General features: G+C 44.3%; 1 protein-coding gene across 2 annotated transcripts in view; it reads right to left on the bottom strand.

The window, feature by feature from the left end:
• Positions 1 to 25,884, bottom strand: part of LOC100493599 (spermatogenesis-associated protein 7 homolog) — an 87,809-nt gene that overhangs the window by 57,733 nt on the left and 4,192 nt on the right. For both annotated transcript variants that reach the window (XM_031903018.1, XM_031903019.1), the window contains exons 2-4: positions 19,491 to 19,565; positions 8,318 to 8,410; positions 6,454 to 6,501 (exon numbers count right to left, since the gene is read on the bottom strand). In XM_031903018.1, coding sequence (XP_031758878.1) covers positions 6,454 to 6,501; positions 8,318 to 8,410; positions 19,491 to 19,565 — 216 coding nt within the window. The remainder of the gene's footprint in view (positions 1 to 6,453; positions 6,502 to 8,317; positions 8,411 to 19,490; positions 19,566 to 25,884) is intronic.

Raw genomic sequence — 25,884 nt, 5'->3', positions numbered from 1 at the left:
ACCCTTTGGTACACAGGTTTGTACTAGTTCTTATCCAGCTTGGACTGGGCGGCAGTTGCAGTCCCATTCAACTCCTTGATACAACATGTGTTTTATAGGTGGGCTCTCTTTGTATTGGTTTAGGAAGGGTTAACCATGTTTAATTACACACACAGAACTGATCTTTCAAAGAACTTGGGCACAATGGGTTTTGAAAAGTGCCAGGGCAAGCTCTAGGCAACCTGGTCGCCAACCTGCCCCCTTGTGTGTAAGAGTGCATTAACACACATGGGCGAATGAGCGCGGCCCAGCTGAAGAAGACGGGCAGGGAGGTAATGCAGATGTGAGGGGGACATGGGGGCAAAGGGGCCTGTACTAGGGGTAGGTAAAAGAGGTACATGTCTAGTGCCCCCCTCACTGTGCCTATTCTGCCTACCCCTAGTTCTGGCAATGGCAGATGACCCCTCAAATCTGCAATCAGGGGTACAACCACATGTCTGTTAACAAAACCTCCCCTTTGTGAAGGTGAAGCCATGGTTAGACTGACATAGAGGGCTTCTCAGTGGACTGGTCATTTAGGGTGATAGTGCTTGGAAGAACAGTCCTGCTTAGAGCAAAAAATAACAAAAATCAAAGTCCACATAACAACGCGCTACAGTACCTCCAGGTCAAGCCTTACGCGTTTCAAACATTACCACCCTTAGTCACAAGCAATTTGCTGCCTGCTCATTCTTTCATACTCAGCTCTGAATATTCTCTTTGCCTCACACCTCTTGTGCTCACAACAATCTGCCGAAACCTTCCCTCGTACAAACTGTCTGTCCCCAAATTAATAAGTATTCCGGCGCCTTCTCGCTGTCGTTAATTTGTTGAGAATAAAAAGTTACTGTTCACATATTTTGAAACTTTATCTTTTCCTTAAGTGAAAAATTGTGCTTTGTGTTGTGATGATGAGTCTCCTTTCTGTTATTTCACTTATTTGCCACATTAATGGTTCAGCTATATTCATATTAACTTCTTCCATTGTAACTTAGGGGGCCATTTACAAACGGAGGAATTTTTTTTCCTTCCCTAGAGGATCCTTCTTTTGCTTTAGAGGTTTGGGATTTTTTGATGTTGTTTTTTTGTGCGACAGTTCGAAAAAGTAGAGGTTTTGGTGCGACAATTCAAAACAATCAGCTTTGTGACTTTTCCGCAGCTTTTTCCAGCATGGACTTTTCCAGTTCAGACTTTGAAGTAAATGTTCAACATTCGTGGAAATTCGTTTATTCAAAGTTTTAAAAATAAAAGTTAGTTAGTAAATGTGCCCCTTAGGGTACATTGACTTATCAGCCACAGTGTGCAAGGTAATGTTTTTTTGCAGAGCGATTTGACAAAACTGGAAAACTGGGCAGCAAACTGGAAAATGAGGTTCAATGTTGATAAGTGCAAAGTTATGCACTTTGGTAGAAATAATATAAACGCAAACTATCTACTGAATGGTAGTGTGTTGGGGGGATCCTTAATGGAGAAGGATCTAGGGGTTTTTGTTGATAACAAGGTGTCTAATTCCAGGCAGTGTCATTCTGTGGCTACTACAGCAAATAAAGTGCTGTCTTGTATAAAAAGGGCATTGACTCAAGGGATGAAACATAATTTTGCCCCTTTATAGGTCCCTGGTAAGGCCTCACCTTGAGTATGGGGGGCAGTTTTGGGCTCCAGTCCTTAAGAAGGATATTAATGAGCTGGAGAGAGTGCAGAGACTGCAACTAAACTGGTAAAGGGGATGGAAGGGTTAAACTATGAGGTTAGACTGTCGAGGTTGGGGTTGTTTTCTCTGGAAAAGAGGCGCTTGCGAGGGGACATGATTACTCTGTACAAGTACATTAGAGGGGATTATAGGCAGTTGGGGGATGTTCTTTTTTCCCATAAAAACAATCAGCGCACCAGAGGCCCCCCCTTTAGATTAGAGGAACGGAGCTTCCATTTGAAGCAGTGTAGGGGGTTGGGGAATGCCCTGCCGGGGGATGTTGGGTAGGGGGTTCCTCACGGTGAGGGCAGTGAGGGGGTTGGGGAATGCCCTGCCGGGGGATGTTGGGTAGGGGGTTCCTCACGGTGAGGGCAGTGAGTTTGGGAAATGCCCTGCCGGGGGATGTTGGGTAGGGGGTTCCTCACGGTGAGGGCAGTAAGGGGGTTGGGGAATGCCCTGCCGGGGGGTGTTGGGTAGGGGGTTCCTCACGGTGAGGGCAGTGAGGTTGGGAAATGCCCTGCCGGGGGATGTTGGGTAGGGGGTTCCTCACGGTGAGGGCAGTAAGGGGGTTGGGGAATGCCCTGCCGGGGGATGTTGGGTAGGGGGTTCCTCACGGTGAGGGCAGTGAGGGGGTTGGGGAATGCCCTGCCGGGGGATGTTGGGTAGGGGGTTCCTCACGGTGAGAGCAGTGAGGGGGTTGGGGAATGCCCTGCAGGGGGATGTTGGGTAGGGGGTTCCTCACGGTGAGGGCTGTGAGGTTGGGGAATGCCCTGCCGGGGGGTGTTGGGTAGGGGGTTCCTCACGGTGAGGGCAGTGAGGGGGTTGGGGAATGCCCTGCCGGGGGATGTTGGGTAGGGGGTTCCTCACGGTGAGGGCAGTGAGGGGGTTGGGAAATGCCCTGCCGGGGGATGCTGGGTAGGGGGTTCCTCACGGTGAGGGCAGTGAGGGGGTTGGGAAATGCCCTGCCGGGGGATGCTGGGTAGGGGGTTCCTCACGGTGAGGGCAGTGAGGGGGTTGGGAAATGCCCTGCCGGGGGATGTTGGGTAGGGGGTTCCTCACGGTGAGGGCAGTGAGGGGGTTGGGAAATGCCCTGCCGGGGGATGCTGGGTAGGGGGTTCCTCACGGTGAGGGCAGTGAGGGGGTTGGGAAATGCCCTGCCGGGGGATGTTGGGTAGGGGGTTCCTCACGGTGAGGGCAGTGAGGTTGGGGAATGCCCTGCCGGGAGATGTTGGGTAAGGGGTTCCTCACGGTGAGGGCAGTGAGGTTGGGGAATGCCCTGCCGGGGGATGTTGGGTAGGGGGTTCCTCACGGTGAGGGCAGTGAGGGGGTTGGGGAATGCCCTGCCGGGGGATGTTGGGTAGGGGGTTCCTCACGGTGAGGGCAGTGAGGGGGTTGGGGAATGCCCTGCCGGGGGATGTTGGGTAAGGGGTTCCTCACGATGAGGGCAGTGAGGTTGGGGAAAGCCCTGCCGGGGGATGTTGGGTAGGGGGTTCCTCACGGTGAGGGCAGTGAGGTTGGGGAAAGCCCTGCCGGGGGATGTTGGGTAGGGGGTTCCTCACGGTGAGGGCAGTGAGGGGGTTGGGGAATGCCCTGCCGGGGGATGTTGGGTAGGGGGTTCCTCACGGTGAGGGCAGTGAGGTTGGGGAATGCCCTGCAAGGGGATGTTGGGTAGGGGGTTCCTCACGGTGAGGGCAGTGAGGTTGGGGAATGCCCTGCCGGGGGGTGTTGGGTAGGGGGTTCCTCATGGTGAGGGCAGTGAGGTTGGGGAATGCCCTGCCGGGGGATGTTGGGTAGGGGGTTCCTCACGGTGAGGGCAGTGAGGGGGTTGGGGAATGCCCTGCCGGGGGATGTTGGGTAGGGGGTTCCTCACGGTGAGGGCAGTGAGGGGGTTGGGGAATGCCCTGCCGGGGGATGTTGGGTAGGGGGTTCCTCACGGTGAGGGCAGTGAGGGGGTTGGGGAATGCCCTGCCGGGGGCTGTTGGGTAGGGGGTTCCTCATGGTGAGGGCAGTGAGGTTGGGGAATGCCCTGCCGGGAGATGTTGGGTAAGGGGTTCCTCACGGTGAGGGCAGTGAGGGGGTTGGGGAATGCCCTGCCGGGGGATGTTGGGTAGGGGGTTCCTCACGGTGAGGGCAGTGAGGTTGGGGAATGCCCTGCCGGGAGATGTTGGGTAAGGGGTTCCTCACGGTGAGGGCAGTGAGGTTGGGGAATGCCCTGCCGGGGGATGTTGGGTAGGGGGTTCCTCACGGTGAGGGCAGTGAGGGGGTTGGGGAATGCCCTGCCGGGGGATGTTGGGTAGGGGGTTCCTCACGGTGAGGGCAGTGAGGGGGTTGGGGAATGCCCTGCCGGGGGATGTTGGGTAAGGGGTTCCTCACGATGAGGGCAGTGAGGTTGGGGAAAGCCCTGCCGGGGGATGTTGGGTAGGGGGTTCCTCACGGTGAGGGCAGTGAGGTTGGGGAAAGCCCTGCCGGGGGATGTTGGGTAGGGGGTTCCTCACGGTGAGGGCAGTGAGGGGGTTGGGGAATGCCCTGCCGGGGGATGTTGGGTAGGGGGTTCCTCACGGTGAGGGCAGTGAGGTTGGGGAATGCCCTGCAAGGGGATGTTGGGTAGGGGGTTCCTCACGGTGAGGGCAGTGAGGTTGGGGAATGCCCTGCCGGGGGGTGTTGGGTAGGGGGTTCCTCATGGTGAGGGCAGTGAGGTTGGGGAATGCCCTGCCGGGGGATGTTGGGTAGGGGGTTCCTCACGGTGAGGGCAGTGAGGGGGTTGGGGAATGCCCTGCCGGGGGATGTTGGGTAGGGGGTTCCTCACGGTGAGGGCAGTGAGGGGGTTGGGGAATGCCCTGCCGGGGGATGTTGGGTAGGGGTTTCCTCACGGTGAGGGCAGTGAGGGGGTTGGGGAATGCCCTGCCGGGGGATGTTGGGTAGGGGGTTCCTCACGGTGAGGGCAGTGAGGGGGTTGGGGAATGCCCTGCCGGGGGATGTTGGGTAGGGGGTTCCTCACGGTGAGGGCAGTGAGGGGGTTGGGGAATGCCCTGCCGGGGGATGTTGGGTAGGGGGTTCCTCACGGTGAGGGCAGTGAGGGGGTTGGGGAATGCCCTGCTGGGGGATGTTGGGGAGGGGGTTCCTCACGGTGAGGGCAGTGAGGGGGTTGGGGAATGCCCTGCCGGGGGATGTTGGGTAGGGGGTTCCTCACGGTGAGGGCAGTGAGGGGGTTGGGGAATGCCCTGCCGGGGGATGTTGGGTAGGGGGTTCCTCACGGTGAGGGCAGTGAGGGGGTTGGGGAATGCCCTGCCGGGGGATGTTGGGTAGGGGGTTCCTCATGGTGAGGGCAGTGAGGGGGTTGGGGAATGCCCTTCCTAGTGATGGGGTAATGGCAGATTCTGTTAATGCCTATAAGAGGGGCCTGGATGAGTTCTTGAACAAGCAGAATATCCAAGGCTATTGTGATACTAATACCTACAGTTAGTATTAGTGGTTGTATATATAGTTTATGTATGTGAGTGTATAGATTGGTAAGTATAGGGGTGTGTGTGCTGGGTTTACTTGGAAGGGTTGAACTTGATGGACTCTGGTCTTTTTTCAACTCTATGTAACTATGTTTTTGGATGCAATTCGCTTCACAATAAAGCATTTTTCCCCCCAAAATTCCATAGGAATTGTCGACGCAACTGCAGGCCCAGACAAGGATTCAAAGGTATTAGTCAAAAGTTATAGCAGATGAATGATCTGATGGTGGGCCCTGGGCAATTGCCCCTTTTGCCCATTTATTAAAATAACCCTGTTGGTGTTTGCCTCCAATATATTGAGCACAATGCTAGTGCGCCTACTAATACAACCATTCTAGTTACCCACTCAGGATTCTGAACATACATTCACCCAGCACCATGAGAGGAGTCCAAAAGAAAGATGTAGCCCACTGCTTTATTTATACTTGGCAGGGGGGTTGACATGGCCCGAGCTACACCATAGTGTAGTAATAAGATCTAACACGACATATAGGGTCTTACCCTAAGCTCATGCACTGGGGACTGATTTACTATGCCCATGAATTCAGGGCAGATAGCCACATCAACCAATATGATCCCTAACTTTTATTTTCGAAAATTGTATTGGGTTTACCAGAATTTATTGTTGATTAGTTGCTTTGGTTAACTGCAGCAGTTTAGCTACAATGATAATAAATCAAACCAACAATCTTCTAACCCCTATCATGCATGTTCCTAGTCTCCTAGTCTAGAACAATCTAGGGGCACATTGTGCTAGAGATGCACCAGGGTCAGACTGGGTTGTGCAAGGCACACTGGGGCTACTACCCCAGGGACCCCCACACCCCCTCAGGGGCCGCTGACCACCCACTGACCCAACACCAGCCGCTCCCCCCCTTGAGCATTTCTTATACTTCACTACGATTGGGTGAGGGAGGGCAGTGTGGGAGCGGCAGCGGTGGGGAATGGCTGGTCAGGATCAGGACTGGGTCAGTGGGGGCCACCAGGTTTTTTAGCAGTATCCCTACATTTATTTATACAAATGTGCAGAGAAGGAACACTCTGATCACACAACAGGATATACTGTAACTGTCTAAAGTGATATAAATGGAGGAGAAACCCTACATATGCTGCACCCCAGGTAGATATTGCTTTCAAGCCCATATAAATGTATTTTGGATATATACCAATAATAACAGGACGTAAGTGACCAGATAAAGCCCAGCAGGCCCTGTTTTATATACTGCACACTGATTTACTTACATTTGATGCTGTTATATAAACTCTTTGGTGTTGATGTGTCCACAGCAGCTGAAAAACATAAAAGACATATTGAACTGATGCAACTGATATTCCTAGAAGTCACAGATTATCAATAAGCCCCGTAGGAATGCACCACTTTAATAATAGGGTTCATTGATGATGTAAGTGCTACACCCGCTGTGTGTTGGGCTCGTCCATATAACCCAGTGATGGGATTCCATCGATCATACTAATGCTACTGTCTTGCTGCTGTGTATGGGGCATTCATGGTGCTCACTTTCTGTCATTTGTCTACAGCCTCCCTCCCTTTGCCCAGTATGCCATATTTACCAGCTTGATGGTGTCCGTTTAGGCACAGTACTGGAATTGGGGAGAGATGAGGAGGAATTCCACTCATCCAATGCTTTATTTTTGTGAAATAGCATTCCCTCAGAGGGATGCAAAAGTTTTAAATCTGGGAACTTTCTTTTGCTTTCTAAAATGGAGAGGTTTAAAAGGAAAAAGCACACATGGAAGATAAAGGGGAGAAAAGATTGCTGGGAGAGAAGTAGGGAAGAGATGAAGAAGTATTATATAGGTGGGGGCATCAGAGAGGGTCATAATCAGGGATCCCCAACCTTTTTACCTGTGAGCCACACTCAAATGTAAAAAGAGTTGGGGAGCAACACAAGTATAAAAAATGTTGATGAGGGTGCAAATAAGGGCTGTGATTGGCTATTGTTGGACTGGCAACCTAAATGAGCCTCTGGTTGGCACTACAACTGGTTTTATGCCTCCAAAACTTGCCCACAAGTCAGGAATACAAATATAAACACCTACTTGAGGCCAATGGGAGCAACACCCAAGGGGTTGGGGAGCAACATGTTACCCCCGAGCCACTGGTTGGGGATCACTCATCATAATCAACAGAACAGAAGAAGAAAATATGGGTAAACAAGATAAAGTAAACTTAGAGAACAGTAGCAGACTTGGGAATAGTGAGGGGATGATATATATTTAATAATGTGGGGTAATATAAAATATACTGGGATTGTGCTGTGCTACAATACACAGACAGGGGGCTGTGTTTACAGAAGCTGAAATGCAAGGTCAGACAATGCATATGCACCATTTTGGGATCCCTACACTCCACATACTCTGGTAAATCTATTCACCCTGGGCATCAAACTGCTCAATAGATGGAAATAGCAAAGTGGTATTGGTTTAAAGTGGGTGAAACCAGGAAATGTTGGTGGGCGAGGCTTACAACAGTAGGAGTGGCTCCAATTCAAGCCCTGCTAGCAAAGGTTAATACTATAGACAGGAAAGTCATCCTTGGGGCAGAAAAAGTTCAATCAGACTACTATCAATGGCATAGTATGCAGTATAACAATGGTGGACAAGATAGGGGTTCAGGTAACTTATAGAATGGCCACTAAACAGGGAATATGGTCTCCATGTCAGTCAGTCTGACCAATAGATGCCCAGTGTGGGGAGGGGGTGTGCCAATCATGTACAAGCTGAATAATGAGGGCTACGGATACCAGAAGGCAGAGCCAGTAATTAAGATGATTGATGAATTAAGTCAAAGATTCTTTGACATATCTATGATATAGGGACCCTCAGGTGTTTAAATGTATTCCTTTACAGTCCCAGTTCGTCTCAGAAATGTCTTCATTCATCACTTAGTTATTGGCTGATGAAAGGAACACATCAAGAAAGCCAAGTTTTTTTTACTTCCATTGAAAATCTTAATAGAAAAGAATGTCAAACCATGACTTTTCATGACCTCTATTGTATTAGCTCCAAGATGGCAGGCTAACGAGCTCAGAAGAAACAATAGAACAATTCCAGGACTGAGGACTATAAGATGAATGTCACGTACCTTTGGTGGTTAGAAGTTTCTTGTAGTGTGCCGCCATGTGGTCTTGGATGAGGTACTGGGTTGACAACTTGCACGATGATCCAGTGTAAAAAGCTGGAAATATGGACAAATGATATTTTTGTTTATGCAAAGAACTCCTGTTTATTCCCACAGTCTAAAATCATACAGACAGGTTTACTGGCTCCTAGCAAAAGTGCCCCTAGTGTGTAAATGTGATTGGGACCTTAGATTGTAAGCTCTACTGGGGTAGGGACTGATGGGAATGTGATATGGACCTTAGATTGTAAGCTCACTGGGGCAGGGACTGATGGGAATGTGATAGGCACCTTAGATTGTAAGCTCCACTGGGGCAGGGACTGATGGGAATGTGATAGGGACCTTAGATTGTAAGCTCACTGGGGCAGGGACTGATGGGAACGTGATAGGGACCTTAGATTGTAAGCTCACTGGGGCAGGGACTGATGGGAACGTGATAGGGACCTTAGATTGTAAGCTCACTGGGGCAGGGACTGATGGGAACGTGATAGGGACCTTAGATTGTAAGCTCACTGGGGCAGGGACTGATGGGAACGTGATAGGGACCTTAGATTGTAAGCTCACTGGGGCAGGGACTGATGGGAATGTGATAGGGACCTTAGATTGTAAGCTCACTGGGGCAGGGACTGATGGGAACGTGATAGGGACCTTAGATTGTAAGCTCACTGGGGCAGGGACTGATGGGAATGTGATAGGGACCTAGATTGTAAGCTCACTGGGGCAGGGACTGATGGGAATGTGATAGGGACCTTAGATTGTAAGCTCACTGGGGCAGGGACTGATGGGAATGTGATAGGGACCTTAGATTGTAAGCTCACTGGGGCAGGGACTGATGGGAACGTGATAGGGACCTTAGATTGTAAGCTCACTGGGGCAGGGACTGATGGGAATGTGATAGGGACCTTAGATTGTAAGCTCACTGGGGCAGGGACTGATGGGAATGTGATAGGGACCTTAGATTGTAAGCTCACTGGGGCAGGGACTGATGGGAACGTGATAGGGACCTTAGATTGTAAGCTCACTGGGGCAGGGACTGATGGGAACGTGATAGGGACCTTAGATTGTAAGCTCACTGGGGCAGGGACTGATGGGAACGTGATAGGGACCTTAGATTGTAAGCTCACTGGGGCAGGGACTGATGGGAACGTGATAGGGACCTAGATTGTAAGCTCACTGGGGCAGGGACTGATGGGAACGTGATAGGGACCTTAGATTGTAAGCTCACTGGGGCAGGGACTGATGGGAACGTGATAGGGACCTTAGATTGTAAGCTCACTGGGGCAGGGACTGATGGGAACGTGATAGGGACCTTAGATTGTAAGCTCACTGGGGCAGGGACTGATGGGAACGTGATAGGGACCTTAGATTGTAAGCTCACTGGGGCAGGGACTGATGGGAACGTGATAGGGACCTTAGATTGTAAGCTCACTGGGGCAGGGACTGATGGGAATGTGATAGGGACCTTAGATTGTAAGCTCACTGGGGCAGGGACTGATGGGAATGTGATAGGGACCTTAGATTGTAAGCTCACTGGGGCAGGGACTGATGTGATTGATGAACAATGTCTGTAGAGAGCTTGAAATATGTCAGTGCTGTATAATGGATAATCAATCATATTGCTCATTAGGGCTTTGTTTTTGATCAAATCCATTTATTGTGGGTGCAGTGTTTATGTAAGCTCTATGATATAGATATACAGTATAATTCAAGAACTCATTTACAAAAAGGTTGTATCTACAATTTACCTACAATAACAATTTTTTTCTCCTGCAAGAAGTGCAAGATGTGTGTTTAATGAATAGCGTTAATAAGTGCCCAGCCGTGTGTCCATTGTGGCTCACACTCAATGATGGCGGGGGCACTGTCAATTAGTATAGAAAACTTGTAACAAGGCCCAATACCCCAGATAAATTAATTAATGTGATTTATTGAGTATCACTGTGCATTCTGACATGTATGTAACCCACTTATTGTACAGCGTTGCAGAATATGTTGGCGCTTTATAAATAAATGTTATTGTAATGTAATTTCAGACCCCATTGGGACCTTTATCCTTGCTAAGGGTCCTAATAGGGGCCAAAGAGTCTGAATGCTCAGTGATACTCAATAAATCACATTAACGAATCTATTTGGAGTCCTAGTCCTATTGGTCCTAGTTCCAAGTGTTATATCTATTTATGGATGTTGTATTAGACCCTTCACTATAACAATAGTTGCTTTAATCATTTTATTATTTTGTTATTGTTACTTTTTATTACTCTTCTCTATCTTCAAGCTCTCTCCTATTCATAATTCAGTTTTGCATGAAAATCACTGCCTGGTTGCTAGGGTAATTTGAACCCCAGCAACCACACAGCTGCTGCAATTCCAAAAACCACAAATAATAAAAAATGAAGATGAATTCCATATTGTGTCAACATAACACTCTCTACAATATACTAAAAGTGAACAAGGTGAACAACCCCTTTATGATGCTATAAGATGTGTATAAATATAAGCTGCAGAACGGACATATCACAAGTAATAAACATTTTAATACATGATGTAATAATATTAAATAGAAACTATGCCCCCAGAAGGAATACTTAACCAACAGATAGATCATATTATATTTAGTGGCCTATTAAAGAAGCTTCTATATATCAGTAGATACTTTTACATCTTTTCCCTTGAGCCACCATTTTGGGATGGGCTGTGTGCTCCCTCAGAGATCAGCTGACAGGAAGTGATGCAGTATTCATTCTGGGGGGTATAGTTTCCCTTTAATATAAAGCAAGCCAAGAAGGAAATAATCCCTCATGTTGGAAATAGGATAGGAAAGTGTAATTAGAAGGGGAAAAGCCCTGGCATGCTCTCCTCTCCTGAATGGAGTTCTTCACACCAATACAAACAAGGCAGATGAAGTTGTTGCTTTGCTTGCATGTTACTAAGATTACTCAGTTCTGATAACCTTCTGGCCAAAGCCTTCCTGATTTAACCAACTTATCAAGATCAGTCTGAGCAGTTGTAACTTTCTCTGCTGAAATATAAGCAGGATTGAACTATTGACTGAAAGGTAATTCTGACAGCAGAGTATGTATTCTATTGAGTCATTGTGTACATTGAATTTATTTCAAATTTACTCAACAATTAGGTTCTCAAAGAGACGCCATCACTTCAAAGCAATGAATGAAAGGAAAATCTGCCCTTTTCTGGAACAGCACATTGTTCTTTGTACAGAATGTCTTTTAGTATTTGCAATGTTACATGTGATTTCTTTGCCTAATACAGTCTTCATAACTGCATCAACATCACCATCTATGGATAAACACTTGGGTGTTTTGTACAAGAGAAGCAACATAAGCTGCTGCCAACCCCTATCATTTCACCCCTATCCTATCCTATCCTATTCTATTCTATTCTATTCTATCCTATCCTATCCTATCCTATTCTATCCTATTCTATTCTATCCTATTCTATTCTATCCTATTCTATCCTATCCTATTCTATTGTATTCTATTCTATTCTATTCTATTCTATCCTATCCTATTCTATCCTATCCTATTGTATCCTATCCTATCCTATCCTATTCTATCCTATCCTGTCCTATTCTATTCCATCCTATCCTATCCTATTCTATTCTATTCTATTCTATTCTATTCTATCCTATCCTATTCTATGCTATCCTATTCTATCCTATCATGCATAGGGCAAGGTATAAAATGATAGGCTTGGTGTAAATACACAATATTTTGTCCAAACCAAATCCAAATCCTTTCATGTGACGTTTTGCCGCATAAACACAAAAGGTGACATTTTTTATATCCTCCTTTACCAAATATACATGTACAAATTCGGATTTGGTTCAGTATTTGGCTAAATCTTTCATGAAGGATTCAGGGTTCGGCCAAATCCCAAAATAATGGATTTGGTGCATCTCTAATTTTTCCCCTTTGGTTTCTATAGGAGAAAAGAAGACCATCCATAGAGGCTCAAGGGTAAGGACTTTTGCTATCAAAATATCAATACATTTCTTTTCTGTAACGGTTATTGAATTCACTGCCAAGACAGTAGTAATCTGCCAAGATTAGTAGATCGACGGTACGGTAAAAATATATAATAATAGTCTATATTATCTATAAACATATATAATAAGAGTCTTTTAACATTCAGTAGAACTTTATACAATGGCAGTTTTGGGGGTCAGGAAAGGGTATTCACCTTGTAAAGATGAAAATGAAGGTTTGTTTGGCTAAATTACTTAACTTGACTTATTTCTTTTTTCAGTGGAACATATATACATGTAAATATTTATAATTCTAAGGACATTCTAAGTAGTTTCATCAGAAACTCAGTAGGGGTATTGTCTGCCCAGAATTATGTAACATCTCCCTACAAATGTCGTTACCCATAGAGTAAGGCAGGGGTCCCCAACCTTTTTTACCCGTGAGCAAAATTTAAATGTAAAAAGAGCATGAAAAAGGTACCTGGAGGTGCCAAATAAGAGTTATAATTGGCTATTTGGTAGCCCCTATGTGAGCTGGAATCCTACAGGAGGTTCTGTTTGGCTTTACACTGGGTTTTATGCAACCAAAACTTGCCCCCAAGCCAAGTATTCAAAAAATAGGCACCTGGTTTGAGGCCACTGGGAGCAACATCCAAGGGGTTGGGGAGCAACATGTTACTCAGGAGCTACTGGTTGGGGATCACTGGAGTAAGGGATTATGGTATATAAACTCTTACCATCAAATGTGGCCAAAATGCAATCTTTAGTTAACCTACCTGACTTTTTAATCTCACATATAAAATGAACACTATCCTAAATGTAACTTTTCATCTGTTGACCAATGGTTGAAGAAGGAAATCTAAATAAATAGATATTGGCCTACTGTATTGTATATTTGCACATCTTGATGTCACAGTGAAGTTGTTTTGGTGCCAATACAAACTGGGGTATTTAATGTCCGGTCTGTGGTGGGGATGTCTCTTGATGAAGGTCTGTGTGGTCTGTGACCGAAACATTGATCTCAAAGTAACTCCGCAGCATTCACACCTCTGTGAGTTTCACATGTCACCTCTCTGAAGAGTTGCAAAGTGCCATTGTGATTGGATTAGTGGAAGAGTATATATGCTGAGGGCTTCCCATACCAGTCAGTTGAACTGAAGAAGATGCTCGGATGAGTAGTGAAACGTCTTCAATGATTACTTAACAAGTCCAGTTGCTTTAGATTTATTTATACTAAGATATACCATGACCTGGATGAATGAAAATCTTCATAGTCATGTTGATCTCAACAATAAATCATTTTTGATGTTTATTGACAAATCCTGTGAGTGCTGGATCTCCTTGCCTTTTGTATTGAAATAACTCACCCACCAGGTATTTTTTGGTGCCTTCTTTGCAATGAGATATATATAAAACTATGGACCATCACCTTATCTGTCAGATATCTACTCTTGGGTTCCTTAGCTTAGAGTCAACCTGTGTTCATTTGGGCAACTTTTCAATGGGGTCACCTTAACAGTGATCAGTCACTGGCATATTACACATATTTCACAATTATCCATAAAAAAATATATCATTAAAAGTCCCTGTGTTGCATTGTACTCCTTATAATACATGAGGTAAGATTTCTGTCATCTCAAAAGCAAATTGCTTCATTCTAAACTAATTTTCTCCATGATAGGCCTGCTATGGGAGAATATGCGAATAGAACAATATGGAGGACAGCAGTAATTCCCTCTTAAGTTGGAATTTGTCATTTCAAAGCAAAAAGGGAGGAATTATTCTCTGACAAAAACCATTTTTGCCTGGCTCTATATAATATGCTATTACGTGAGGCAGGGTCACCTTGTCAGTAGAGCGGGAGAAGTGGAACATGGGAGTAACTGAGAATTCTCACTCTAAACCGGTGAAGGATTGGGCCAAAGTTAACAATGTTGTTTTTCTAGACAAAACCCAAAGGGAAGTGCTGACAAGAAACAACATGTTTTTCCAGGGTAAGAAAAGAAGCGTGCTTAAGCCTGAACTAATAAAGCAAAGGTGTGCCAAAAAGAACAAATGTTAAAAGCTACCTGGAGAATCCATATAAACAGTGGGGAACTTCCTCACCCGGAAAAGATCCAGATGATGAATCAGGAAGACAAGAGCAGGCACCAGTTATCATTGTATATCCATGTGTCTGAGATTGTCCGCCAAGTGAAAAAATGCTGGAAAAGCGGTAAAAGTGTCTACAGAATATTTTATCTTCATTTGACGCCTAGCGCAGCTGTGTGACATGGTGCCAGACTCCGGGATTCCAACTATGTACTAATACTGGTGATAACAGATCTCTGGTGCTAAGCGGTAATGTCATCCATGTCTACTGAAGACTATTGGGAGGTTTTGAACAAAATATTTGAACCTCTGTATCTTGAGCATAGGGTTGCCATCTGAAAATCCTCTACACTGGGGGCACCTCCTAGCTCATTCTCAGATAAGGTACTCTAGATACCAGCAACGATGAGTCTAGACTACCTAAATGGAACAATCTATATAACTTTGATAATTAACCTCATACAGTGTCGGACAGGGGCCCACCAGAAAACCTTAGACCCTAGGCCCACTTTCCTCCTTTCCTCACCCAACCTCTTTATTCTCCTAGTCTCTTTTATTTACATGCTAGCATCTATTCTTCCATCTATTTCTCCCCTTTCTTCCTATTCAGAAATAGGTCGGATGAGTAGTGAAACGTCTTCAATGATTACTTAACAAGTCCAGTTGCTTTAGATTTATTTATACTAGATACACCATGACCTGGATGAACGAAAATCTTCATAGTCATGTTGATCTCAAATCCTGTGAGTGCTGGATCTCCTTGCCTTTTGTATTGAAATAACTCACCACCCAGGTATTTTTTGGGTTGGCGAGTGCCTTCTTTGCAATGAGATATATATATATATATATATAAAACTATGGACCATCACCTTTTCTGTCAGATATCTACTCTTGGGTTCCTTAGCTTAGAGTCAACCTGTGTTCATTTGGGCAACTTTTCAATGAGGTCACCTTAACAGTGATCAGTCACTGGCATATTACACATATTTCACAATTATCCATAAAAAAATATATCATTAAAAGTCCCTGTGTTGCATTGTACTCCTTATAATACATGAGGTAAGATTTCTGTCATCTCAAAAGCAAATTGCTTCATTCTAAACTAATTTTCTCCATGATAGGCCTGCTATGGGAGAATATGCGAATAGAACAATATGGAGGACAGCAGTAATTCCCTCTTAAGTTGGAATTTGTCATTTCAAAGCAAAAAGGGAGGAATTATTCTCTGACAAAAACCATTTTTGCCTGGCTCTATATAATATGCTATTACTAGATACCAGCAACGATGAGTCTAGACTACCTAAATGGAACAATCTATATAACTTTGATAATTAACCTCATACAGTGTCGGACAGGGGCCCACCAGAAAACCTTAGCCCCTAGGCCCACTTTCCTCCTTTCCTCACCCAACCTCTTTATTCTCCTAGTCTCTTTTATTTACATGCTAGCATCTATTCTTCCATCTATTTCTCCCCTTTCTTCCTATTCAGAAATAGGTAATGACCATGAAACAGGCCAAATGGTCAGGAGCAGGAGGGCCCACTGACACCTGGGCCAACTGGCAGTTTTCCTGGTATCTTGGTGGGCCAGTCCGACACTGACCTCATAGCATTTAACGTTTAAGAAAAAAAATCCATGAGAAGAGTTGCCTAAACACTTTAGCTTCCCTAAGAGCTAACGTAGATTTCACTGATGGCAACATTTCAAAAACAGTTTTATGTAAACATAAGAATTGAACATCTATGTGCATGCAGTTTGAACAGACTATCCAGCTAAACTATTAGATGACAGTTAAAATCTAATGTCCCATGTTGGCCTGAAGATGGCAATCAGCCCGAGGCGAGGTCAGTGCTATTTGTTGTCTGTCTGTAAGAACAAACTTGACATTATCCTACTGGTTCATCCTGCAGACAAACTGATAATGGATAATAGGCAGTAATAATGGATAATGGGATAACTTGCCAATGTATAGTTGCCCTAGGGGAGAAATAATATTAAACTCTGAAGGCCAGTTGCACTATTGCTTCAGTGCTTGGGTGGAAGATCATCATAGTCAATGATGTGAATGATGGTATTTAATATCCTATCCTTCTTTTGAATACACTGTGGTTTCTGAGACTTAAAGAAAACAATCTGATTGCATAGATGTGCCCTTTCCACCTCTTCTAGTGATGATAAAATCTTCCTTTTTTTTACTTTGCAGAAAAATTCTCGAAACTTTGGATAGATTTGTGAAAAATGCGGGAAATGCGAAAATGACGTGAGCGCAATTTTTTGGGAGGCTCTGTGAATTTTTCCACAGCAAGTTTTTGCGCCTGTTTCGTGAAAAAGTCCTTCAATGGTGAAACACGGAAATTCCCTTACGAGTCCTTGCCTGGTGAAAAATTTCACTCATTGCTAACCTCTTCCATTGTCAACCAGCTACCATAGACAAGGACTGGGTTAGATGGGTTAGATGGTCTCATTGGGGTTGAAAGCTAGACATACTATAAGCTTAACTGCTAGTAAGAAGGTCACTTGCTCTCAAAATCTTGGAATGATCCAAATCTGCACAAATTATATACTGTATACAGGTATGGGACCTGCTTTCCAAAACCCATTATCCGGAAAGGAAGGCTCCCATAGACTCCATTATAAGCAAATAATTCTAATTTTAAAAAAATGATTTCCTTTTTCTCTGTAATAATAAAACAGTACCTGTACTTGATCCCAACTAAGATATAATTACCCCTTATTGGGGGCATAACAGTCCTATTGGGTTTATTTAATGGTTAAATGATTCCCTTTTCTCTGTAATAATAAAACAGTACCTGTACTTTATCCCAACTAAGATATAATTACCCCTTATTGGGGGCAGAACAGTCCTATTGGGTTTATTTAATGGTTAAATGATTCCCTTTTCTCTGTAATAATAAAACAGTACCTGTACTTGATCCCAACTAAGATATAATTACCCCTTATTGGGGGCAGAACAGCCCTATTGGGTTTATTTCATGGTTAAATGATTCCCTTTTCTCTGTAATAATAAAACAGTACCTGTACTTGATCCCAACTAAGATATAATTACCCCTTATTGGGGGCAGAACAGCCCTATTGGGTTTATTTAATGGTTAAATGATTCCCTTTTCTCTGTAATAATAAAACAGTACCTGTACTTGATCCCAACTAAGATATAATGATCCCTTATTGGGGGCAGAACAGCCCTATTGGGTTTATTTAATGGTTAAATGATTCCCTTTTCTCTGTAATAATAAAACAGTACCTGTACTTGATCCCAACTAAGATATAATGATCCCTTATTGGGGGCAGAACAGCCCTATTGGGTTTATTTCATGGTTAAATGATTCCCTTTTCTCTGTAATAATAAAACAGTACCTGTACTTGATCCTAACTAAGATATAATTACCCCTTATTGGGGCAGAACAGCCCTATTGGGTTTATTTCATGGTTAAATGATTCCCTTTTCTCTGTAATAATAAAACAGTACCTGTACTTGATCCTAACTAAGATATAATTACCCCTTATTGGGGCAGAACAGCCCTATTGGGTTTATTTAATGGTTAAATGATTCCCTTTTCTCTGTAATAATAAAACAGTACCTGTACTTGATCCCAACTAAGATATAATTACCCCTTATTGGGGGCAGAACAGCCCTATTGGGTTTATTTAATGGTTAAATGATTCCCTTTTCTCTGTAATAATAAAACAGTACCTGTACTTGATCCTAACTAAGATATAATTACCCCTTATTGGGGCAGAACAGCCCTATTGGGTTTATTTCATGGTTAAATGATTCCCTTTTCTCTGTAATAATAAAACAGTACCTGTACTTGATCCTAACTAAGATATAATTACCCCTTATTGGGGCAGAACAGCCCTATTGGGTTTATTTCATGGTTAAATGATTCCCTTTTCTCTGTAATAATAAAACAGTACCTGTACTTGATCCTAACTAAGATATAATTACCCCTTATTGGGGCAGAACAGCCCTATTGGGTTTATTTAATGGTTAAATGATTCCCTTTTCTCTGTAATAATAAAACAGTACCTGTACTTGATCCCAACTAAGATATAATTACCCCTTATTGGGGGCAGAACAGCCCTATTGGGTTTATTTAATGGTTAAATGATTCCCTTTTCTCTGTAATAATAAAACAGTACCTGTACTTGATCCCAACTAAGATATAATTACCCCTTATTGGGGGCAGAACAGTCCTATTGGGTTTATTTAAGTTTGAAATAATTTTTTTGTAGAGTTAAAGTACAGCAATCCAAATTGGGGAAATATTCCTTATACAGAATTCTCCAGGTCCCAATCATTCTGGATAACATATCCCATACCTGTATCGTAATGGTCAGACTAGATGGATCACAGTCTGTGTTCATCTTTGGAATCTTGAACAGTCTTCCCATTCACAATCGTCCATAGAAAAGCTTTAATTTAATTGATATTTATTTAAGTTTTACGTAGTGATTCCATCATTCTTGGGGGGTTTCAACATAGCAGATTCTTAGGAATTCTTTAATCACAGTATAATTATTCTTAATTGAATTGGCTTTTCCTATCATTAAGTAATGGAGCTTGACCCATGTGGCTGGCTCTCTGGGGCTATGTTCTTACTGCTCTGCTATACATCACCGTTGACAACTATTAAGTTCTAATTACTGCTGCCCCCTAACCACTTTATTTCTTTCTTTGATTTGTTGTTGGTTGGCTGATAACAGCAAATGTGCAGCCCAAAGAGAGATAGGTGACTGGGTTTGAGAGAGATATATATACAATGATTCAGTCTTGGAAGCTCCAATGACCCAACATTAAATACTCTTATATTTAACCAGTTATGTTTGTCCCTGCCTCAGAAGAGCTTACAATCTAATTTCCTTGCCATGTACACACACCCATAAACTGGGGTAGTTTTGAGCAGAGGCCAATTATCCTGAAGATATATTTATGGGGAAACCATGCCGAGAACATGCAAATGCTGGTGCCCTGGTTGGAACTAAACCCCAAACAGTCATATTAACCGCCATGCTGCCCACACCTTATTAGGAAGTACTTACGAGAACTTTTGATGCTCATATGACCTCTAAATGGTCCAATCATGGAATATTGAGGAATCCAGGTATTCTGGGTTTCTGGAAAAAAAGGAAGGGTGTATATATAAACAATTGTGCATGTGAATATGTTATCCTGAGGATGAAATTTGGATTTCTATTCCTTCTAGTTCTTGGTTTTCACTTTTGCCTCCCTGCATATTCTTTCTAACTCCTCCTGCTCCTCCCTTTCTGCCCTGTTACCCCAACTGTCCAGCTCCTCATCCAGCACCGAAAACGTATTCTTAATGCTAAGTGAGAAAGAACAGACACCTGAGTTACCCTCTCCTGGATCTAATAGGTCAGCATTCTGTTTGGTCCCATTCAACCTTCATTGTCTTTCCTGACTGTATTGTTGGAATTTCTTCTCACTTCCCTGTCTGTCCTTTTCATGTTTGATCACTCTTGTCATAGATCTTTTAGACACCACTTCTTCTTGCAACCCCTGAACCTCAACTCTTTCTTCTCCATTGTTTTCCACTCCACTGAATATTAAGAAAATCCTCCACTAGATGCTCCACAGCGAAGCCCAATTTCTCTAGCAACCTGTACATACTTTTGCATTTGGTTTTTGGCTTGCATAATTTTCTCAACCTCTATCTCACTGTCATTGCTACTCCTCCCTCTAGAAGATCTAGGGGATCCTAACAAAGATTATCTTAATTTTGTCCTTGAAAGCTTAGCCCATGGGTTAGGCTCCAAAGCCTGGGTGTCAGTTTTGGAGGAGCCCTAGTAGCCCTAGCAGGGCCTGGGCTTGCTCCGGACATAGTAGAGCCCTCTTGCAATGGGTATCAGATAGGAACTGTGCAGAATGCTCTGTTATACAGATAGCTATTATTATTAACATTTATTTATAAAGCGCCAACATATTCCGTAGCGCTGTACAATAAGTGGGTTTCATACATTGGACATACAGAGTAACATATAAAGCAATCAATAACCGATACAAGAGGTGAAGAGAGCCCTGCCCAAAAGATCTTACAATCTAGAAGGGTTGAGACACAAGGTGTGGGAATGGGCATGACAGAGCTAGAACCTTAGCCATTACACAAAGCAGAACTGCTAATTATTGAGAGAAGGTGTGATGCCCCAGTGCAGGGGGTACAGAACTGTAAAACATTCACACATGGATACCAGACTAAGGGTAGAACTAAGCTTTATTCTTGGCTGTTCCCTTCACTCAGTCTGTTCCTCCTCCTCAGCACACTTTCCTGTGCCCCCAAGCTTTCTCACTATTCCGCCCAGATAATACATATTAGGGTGAAGACACACAGAGCTACTAGTAGCAGCTACTTGTCGTGGCTACTAAAAAAGACAATGCTGATCATTTACTGATAATTGTCTCTATGTGTGTTTTAGCAGAGGCAATTCTCACTACTGTCTATGGCAGGGGATTTTCTGGAGTTTAGTAGCCTTGAAAAAGTAGCTGCTACTATTAGCTCAGTGTGTCTTCACCCTTAGGGCTCTGACACACGGGGAGATAAGTTGCCCGCGATAAATCTCCCTGTTCGCGGGTGACTAATCTCCCCGAATTGCCATCCCACCGGCGACAATTTAAGTCGCCGGTGGGATGGCACACACTGCGCAGGCTGAAGTCGCCTCGCGAGGCATTTTCGCCGATTTGCCGAAATCGCGCCACCCCTTAGGGCTCTGGCACATGGGGAGATTAGTCGCCCATGACAAATCTCCCTGTTCGCGGGCGACTAATCTCCCCGAGTTGCCATCAGTTGCCATCCCACCGGCGAAAATGTAAGTCGCCGGTGGGATGGCACACGCGGCGGTGCGATTTCGGCAAATCGCCAGAAGAGCGTGTGCCATCCCACCGGCGACTTACATTTTCGCCAGTGGGATGGCAATTCGGGGAGATTAGTCCGCGAACAGGGAGATTTGTCATGGGCGACTAATCTCCCCGTGTGCCAGAGCCCTTAACATTTTTACAGCGATCGATGGAACAACAGAAGGAAGGAGAACTGCCACCATTTTTTTCACAATTTGAGTAAATTATGGTGTATTTTACAGATACTTCTTGATTGAAGTAGATCTGGAGTGCCCATGACTGTGCCTAGTTATCTCAATGAGCCCAGTATCCTTCAGACTGCAGTAAATAGAACTGAACATGTTGGTTTCAGCGGCCGCCCTGGCAAGGCAAATGATTTCCACGTACGGAATATTTTCCTCTGAAACAGCCTACAGTGCATTTATAAAGCTGATGCATTGCCCTTTCATGCATTCCCTGTATGACACATTACCATAATGCACTTCCATGTAAAATTAATGAAGGCATACATTTACCAAGTCATGATAGAAAACCTGACAAAAGCAATTTAAGCTAGTTTAATGTGGGTCAGCGCAATCCAGGACTAGAGGGACACTGGGACCAGGGAAAAACTACGACAACAAGACGTAAAACATAATTAGAATCCCACACACATATATAAATAATCCGGTTACTACATTAGCAAGTTGCTCTAAGCATGGGGCAGTGAGTACCTGGGTGATTAGAAGACCTTTAGCTCATTTATTGCTGTTCCCAGTCATGCATTATTCAAGTGATTATAAAGAGGGAATAGACTCGGCAGGATCAACAAACCAAGAAGCAAAGCACAAACATCAAAAGGAAAATGTGACCTATATAGAAATATATATGCATTGCATTTCTCATTCAGTTCTTAAGAAGACAGACATTTGTTAGAGTCAGACTTGTTGGTCTGGAACCCTCCGTCTTAGAGTTTGGGGTTCTGACCTGCGGGAAATAAGGGAAAGGAGCTTTGCCTGGGTAAAGGTGGTCATACACGCTAAGATTCATACAATTGGCGAGGTTGCCAAGCAAGCGGATCTTCTCCCGATATCCCCCACCTACAGGTGGGCAATATCGGGTTAATTCGGTCATTTGCCCCCGGGGCCAAACGATCGAATTTGAATGACGGGTTTAAGCATCTGTTGGTTTGGGGACTGCATCAACGAGCCGACTTCAGGCCAGATGTGGGTCGGGCAGGCCCGGCCTTAGTGACCATACACGGGCCGATAAGCTGCCGAATCAGTCTGAGGGACTGATATTGACAGCTAGAATCAGCCTGTGTATGGCCACCTTAAGGAAGGAGTAGGCCATAATGCAGTGATCCCCAACCAGTGGCTCGAGGGCAGTGAGGTTATGGAATGCCCTTCCTAGTGATGTGGTAATGGCAGATTCTGTTAATGCCTTTAAGAGGGGCCTGGATGAGTTCTTGATCAATCAGAATATCCAAGGCTATTGTGATACTAATATCTACAGTTAGTACTAGTGGTTGTATTTATAGTTTATGTATGTGAGTGTATAGATTGGTAGGTGTGGGTTAGGTGTGCTGGGTTTACTTGGATGGGTTGAACTTGATGGACACAGGTCTTTTTTCAACCCTATGTAACTATGTAACTATGTAACTATGCTGCTCACCAACCCCTTGGGTGTTGCTCTCAGTGCCCCCAAACCAGGGAGTTATTTTTGAATCCCTGACTGGGGGGCAAGTTTTGGTTGAATAAAAACAAGATTTCCTACCAAATAAAGCCCCTGTAAGCTGATAGTGTGCATAGAGGCTGCCTAATAGCCAATCACAGCCCTTATTTGGCTCCTCCATGAACCTTTATGGTGCTTGTGTTGCTCCCCAAGTCTTTTTTCATTTGACTGCGGCTCACGAGTAAGAAAGGTTGGGGATCCCTGCCATAATGGGTCAGGTAGCTTAAGGGATGGTGGTAGGGCTTAGGCAGGGGTCCCCAACCTTTTTTATCTGTGAGCCACATTCAAATGTAAAGAGAGTTGGGGAGCAACACAGGCATTAAAATTGTTCCTGGGCTGCCAAATAAGGGCTGTGATTGGCTATTTGGCAGCCCTTTTGTGGACTGGCAGCCTACAGGAGGCTCAGTTTGTCGGTACACCTGTTTTTTATTCAACCAAAACTTGCCCCCAAGTCAGGAATTCAAAAATAACTCCCTGGTTTGGGGGCACTGAGAGCAACACCCAAGGGGTTGGGGAGCAACATGTTGCCCCTGAGCCACTGGTTGGGGATCACTGGGCTAAGGAATGTGGAGGAGCAATAAGGTGCTGGAAGCATTGGGTTTCGGAGTTGAAGAAACGTGTCAAAGGGAATTTCAGGATAAAGAGAGTTCCTAGTTTATAGCATTCCCAGCAAGCTGTCTGTGTAAAGTTTTTTGGTGTCAGTATTGTCATAGCTTAGCAATAGCAAAGCATGCCAGGGTGTCCAAGTATACACCCTAGGAAAAAAAACACAAGGGTGCTGATGGCGTTCAGTGGTCTCCTCAGGGAGAGGGGTGCACTTTACGGTTGCCTGACCTTACTTGGTCTACTGATGTGGCTGCAGAAGGTGTCTGGCATGGCAGGTAGTCCATCTGTGGTGGCTGGAAGGCATTCCAAGAATGAGAGTGGTCCTGCACAAGACTTTTTATAATGTTGATTTTACTAAAAAAAGTTCTATAACCTTATTACCTTGGTAACCTGGGAGTCTGTTAGTTTTCTTGGGTAATGTATTAGAAAGCAGGGGATATCCTATGAGGAACTTTTGTTCTAGAACAAATAAATAGTAGGGGAGCCTTCCTGGGAGCATATATCAAAGTATTTAAGTGAAACCTGGACATTTCTGCATCTGATGGAAATCTATTGACTGACCAGGAGCCGCATGCAGCGAGTGCAAAATAAAGTCACTTTTGGGGGCCATATTCAAGTCTTATTCAGCAAAAAGGGTCAGTGTAAGAGCACAACTGTTCCTGGATGTCAATAGGTAATATCAGATATGGCTATACTGAGCTTGCCAAGAGTGGGATTCCCTTAATAAAGACAAATGCAAGTTATGATATTATTAAATCTTGTAGTGACAGACTGGCATCTAGCTGGCAGCTACCAGAGGTCACCTTCTGACCACCCAACAATTGTCTGTGATACAACCATGGACGTTTCTATTGAGTCACACCAGCATTTTCCAGCATACCAACATACAAACTCCTTGCAGATAGAACCCTGGTGGGATTAAACTCAGGACCCCAGTACTGCAAGGCTGAAGTGCTGCCCACTGAGCCACCATGGATGATCCCCATCTCTCTGTCTTTTGTAGGAAAGCAAGATTAGGTACCTAGTTCCCTGAAGTCCCTTATTGACCAAGAATTAATCCTTTGCAAACACACCTGACGAGACCTGCATAGAACGTGTGTGCTCTACAAGATGGACAAGGGACAGCATGTTGGTAGAGAGTAGATGTTCGTAATAGAGTGTTTGGACCCAAGAACCTTAATGAATGTGTCAATATGTGCTCTCCATTGCATCTATTGTGTCCATTTAGTGCACCCACACATTGTGTATCCATCCTGCCCCTTCTTCTGAATAGTGTGAAAGTGTGCCTATTGGTGCTGGGGAACCTTGGAGCTACTGCCAAGCTCCAGTCTTCCCACAGGGGGTTGTGCCCATAGGCACATCAGCCTTGTTATCGGATGCAAAAGCCATTAGGAATATTCACTTATTTGCATCAAAACGCAATTTTTGCATCAAAAGTGCAGTTGAGGTGTCTGCAAGTTGAAGTGTGGCCAGAAATACACTGGAATTATGGGTAAGCAACACTACAACACAGTGCTTTGCCTTCATTTTTGCACTTTGCACATTGCGCTTGAAAGCAACCAAGCACATTGGGTTCCAGGGCCAAGTCAATCCGTTTTTGGTTCTCAAAAAGATTTTAATGGCCTGCAGCATAGCCCTCTCTTATGAATAAATCTGCATGATTCCAGATTATATAAGTGTTATGGAACTCAATATCTAATAGTTGAAATCCCACATGTAACTTTCAATGCAGAGGACCCAACCATAGGTTTTCATGTATTGCAAATGCTCCATCCAGCAACTATTTGTCTGATACTCAAATGCACAAAGAGAATGAAGAGATCACTGTCCTGTCTCTCAGATACCGGCCCGTGTGTATTACAATCAGCTGCCATTGTAGTAGATAAGACATAACTGTAACATATCTAAACAGGTAATCAGATACCACAAGCCACCTAATAATGTCCCATTAACTTTAATTCACATTAAGAGCGAAGACAGACTGAGCTACTTAGTAGCAGCTACTTGTCATGGCTACTAAAATAGACAATGCTAATAATTTACTGATAATAGTCTCTACGTGTGTTTTAGCAGAGGCAATTCTCAGTATTGTCTATGGCAGGGGATGGAGTTTAGTAGCTGTGACAAGTAGCTGCTACTAAGTAGCTCTGGTCGTATATGATTACAGCAGATTTAAAAATAATGTTGATTACCTTTCATTTTAACATTGGCATTGCTGAATGAGATTGGGGGTTAGGGTAAATTGTATAACAAATGATGCTCGGA

The sequence above is a fragment of the Xenopus tropicalis genome, chromosome 5 (genome assembly GCF_000004195.4).
Source record: "Xenopus tropicalis strain Nigerian chromosome 5, UCB_Xtro_10.0, whole genome shotgun sequence".
NCBI classification, from domain to species: Eukaryota; Metazoa; Chordata; class Amphibia; order Anura; family Pipidae; genus Xenopus; species Xenopus tropicalis.
Note: the sequence above shows the minus strand (reverse complement) of the source record. Positions and strands in the feature narration are given on the sequence as shown.